This window comes from Vombatus ursinus, unplaced genomic scaffold (assembly GCF_900497805.2).
Source record: "Vombatus ursinus unplaced genomic scaffold, bare-nosed wombat genome assembly UNPS02014515.1, whole genome shotgun sequence".
Classification (NCBI taxonomy): Eukaryota; Metazoa; Chordata; class Mammalia; order Diprotodontia; family Vombatidae; genus Vombatus; species Vombatus ursinus.
The window spans coordinates 16,681-19,391 of NW_020954293.1; the positions used below are offsets into that span (position 1 = coordinate 16,681).

A 2,711-nucleotide genomic window follows, 5' to 3' on the forward strand; every position below is an offset into this window, starting at 1 on the left:
TCTCTACATTTGCACATCTTGTGTTTCTTTTGAACTACTTCAGTTCTGCTTTGCTCATAAAGCATAGCACCTTCTCTCAGGAGGGCATACCATGCTGGGTGGTCCTGTACCAGTGTTTCCCATGTCACACAATCAATTCCAGAGGTCTTAAAGGAGACACTGGGAGTGTCCTGGTATCACTTCTTCGGACCACCATGAGAACGCTTGCCCCCTGTGAGTTCTCCATAACCTCTCCCTTAACCTTTGCCCACATCAGAAATACACACACACACACAGAGTGTGCATATACATGGATACACACATATGAATATACATGTAAATATATACTACGTATGTTGTGTATTTCTTAGTAAATTACACCCTAAGGCAAAAACAAACAAACAAAAAACCAAGCCCTGACCGCTTGGAATGCCTTGGTAGGGGGAAGCAGTCAGCCCCCCAGCTTACTGCTTGCAAGTAGTACCATGCCAGGGGGAGACCACACAATTTCCACGTCTTCTTTATTAAGTGGGAGCCTCTCTGTTACCTCTTGACAGTAGCAAGAATAAGATCACTGGAGTGAATGAGAAATGATCAGGTGAATATCAGTAAAGGAAAGAGAGGTCCCCCTTTCTATGAATTTGGCTGAGAAAGGCAGGATCGATTTAAGAGAGTGGCTTGCGGGAATGTTAGGGTCCAATGAAGCCTTTTTTAAGGAGGGCAGCTGGGAAGGAGCCAGTGACTGGAGGAGGGGGGAGGGAAGATCTGAGACAAGGTGATGAAATGCACTAGTCGAAAGTCGCCCGGTGCCAAACGCAATACTTTGACCGGCTGTGCACGGGGCAGAGAAAGGCGCTGGATCCAGACAGAGGAAGTGACCTTCTATGGGGCACTGAATGCCCATCACACGCAGCCCCGGGGAAAGAAAACAGCCTCAGACAGGCCTGCAGCAGCCCAGGAACCAGGGCAGCGGCTCGCAGCCAGAACCTACGTCAGCCAACCACGAAGGGCGGCGCAACAATGGGGCACCTGACAGCCAATCCTCGGCGAGCTCTCGGCCCCAGCTCGTCTCCGTCCAATGAGGTGCCAAAACGGCATGATCCTGCGCGATCGTCGCCCGCCTAGATTCCTGGCTGTCTTTTTGGCAGTTTGCTGTTGATTACTCCCGCAAAGAGTTTGAGAGCGGGGTCGAAGGGCAGGGCTTCGAGAGCGGCCCTATAAAAGCTGGGGCCGGCCTCCCATAACTCCTGCCCGGTCGCCTTTCTCCACCTTTGGCCTCCGGACCTAGGCCGGCGCATAGTCCCTTTTGCGATCACGCCTGCGCAGAATGGGAGGGGGTTTGGTAGGGTGTGTGGAGGCGTGCCGGTAGACTCCCTTCCGGAGGGCCCTGCCGAGCCGCGCCTGCGCAGAGGTGCCTGATCTCTTCCGCAGAAATGCAGTCCCTACTGTTCCTGTGCGCTGTGCAGGTGACCCGACACCATACTCTGGCGTGCTGGGCTCTGGCCTCCCTGCCTCGGGAGCTGTACCCGGCCTTATTCCAGGCCGCCTTCATGTATGGCAGAACGCTGGTGCTGCAGGCACTGGTGCAGACGTGGCCCTACCCATGCCTCAGCTTCCGGCAGCTGCTGCCCAAGCCCAAGCAGCTAGGCTGGCCCGAGCGGCCCCGCAAGGAGAGTGTGCAAGCCGTGATCCTGGCGCTGCTCGCAGCGCCGCGCAGGTAAGCCAAGCGGGGGCAAGGCGCTGGCATGGGGAAAGGGTGTGTTCTTTTGGGGCCCCTCCTATTCCAAGATGCTGTTCAAAGAGCCCTGTAAATTTCTGTCTAGTAGAGACGGGTGGCAGGCATGCATAAACACACCAGAAAGCCTGCTCTCTAGGGTCCGGAAAGGCCAGGTCAGTGGGCTCTGTACACAAAAAGAGATTGCTGAATGAATGAACGAGTGGGACAAGAGGGATGCAATTTTGAAATTGCCTGGCACAGACGTCTTGTGCTAGCCCCTGGAGCCCTCCGTTTCAGACTCTGAAGGGCCAGGGTGTGATTTTGGGCTGCCCAATGGGGAATCACTTTTGCCAAGTATTTGTTGGTTGGGAAGCTTTTTACAAGCCTCTAATAATCTGGCTGGGGGGAGAACTGAGGTATTTCTGAGCATATTGTTTAAGAAGCTTGTCATTCCTGAGGCTGGGCTCATTCTTAACACATCTATTTGTGCTTTCCCAGCAGGGAATCTAGCAGCAGGTAGGTCCCTGGCCACATCCCTTTATCATGGGGTAGGCAAAGAAAAGGAGCCTGACCTGGAACTGCCAAACTAGGGACTGAACCAAGGCAGTTGGAGCCTGGAGCCTCAACCTGGAACCTCAACATCTTCCTCAAGGGCATCTATTCATCTCTTTTATTTGTCAAGGTCTTCTGGTTTGGAGAGGAAGTGAGGAATATCTGACTTCCGTTCCCTTCCAGCTCTATAAGTATAATAATTAGCATTTTATGGAGCTTTAAGGTTTGAAAAGCACTTTACATACGTTAACTCATTTGATCCTCACAACAACCCTGTAAAGTAGGTGTTATTATTATCCCCATTTTTACAGATGAGGAAACTTAGGCAGGTAGAAATTAAGTTGACTGGAACAGGGTCACAAGGCTAGTAAGTATCTGGGGCATGATTAAAACCCAGATCTTCCTGATTCCAAGTTCTGAACTCCCTTCCCCAAAGACATAACAATCCATCTATAACTTAACA

General features: G+C 51.9%; 1 protein-coding gene across 2 annotated transcripts; it reads left to right on the forward strand.

The window, feature by feature from the left end:
• Nucleotides 1-2,494, forward strand: LOC114042523 (leucine-rich repeat-containing protein 14-like). Of its 2 annotated transcripts, none has more exons than XM_027861216.1 (2): nucleotides 1-1,696; nucleotides 2,195-2,494. In XM_027861216.1, the coding sequence occupies exons 1-2, from the start codon at nucleotides 1,413-1,415 to the stop codon at nucleotides 2,214-2,216; spliced, it is 306 nt and encodes a 101-aa protein (XP_027717017.1). In that variant the 5' UTR covers nucleotides 1-1,412; the 3' UTR covers nucleotides 2,217-2,494. The 2 variants fall into 2 exon arrangements, with proteins under 2 accessions (XP_027717017.1, XP_027717018.1); XM_027861217.1 differs by having other exon boundaries at nucleotides 2,198-2,494.
• Nucleotides 2,495-2,711: the final 217 nt, after the last annotated feature.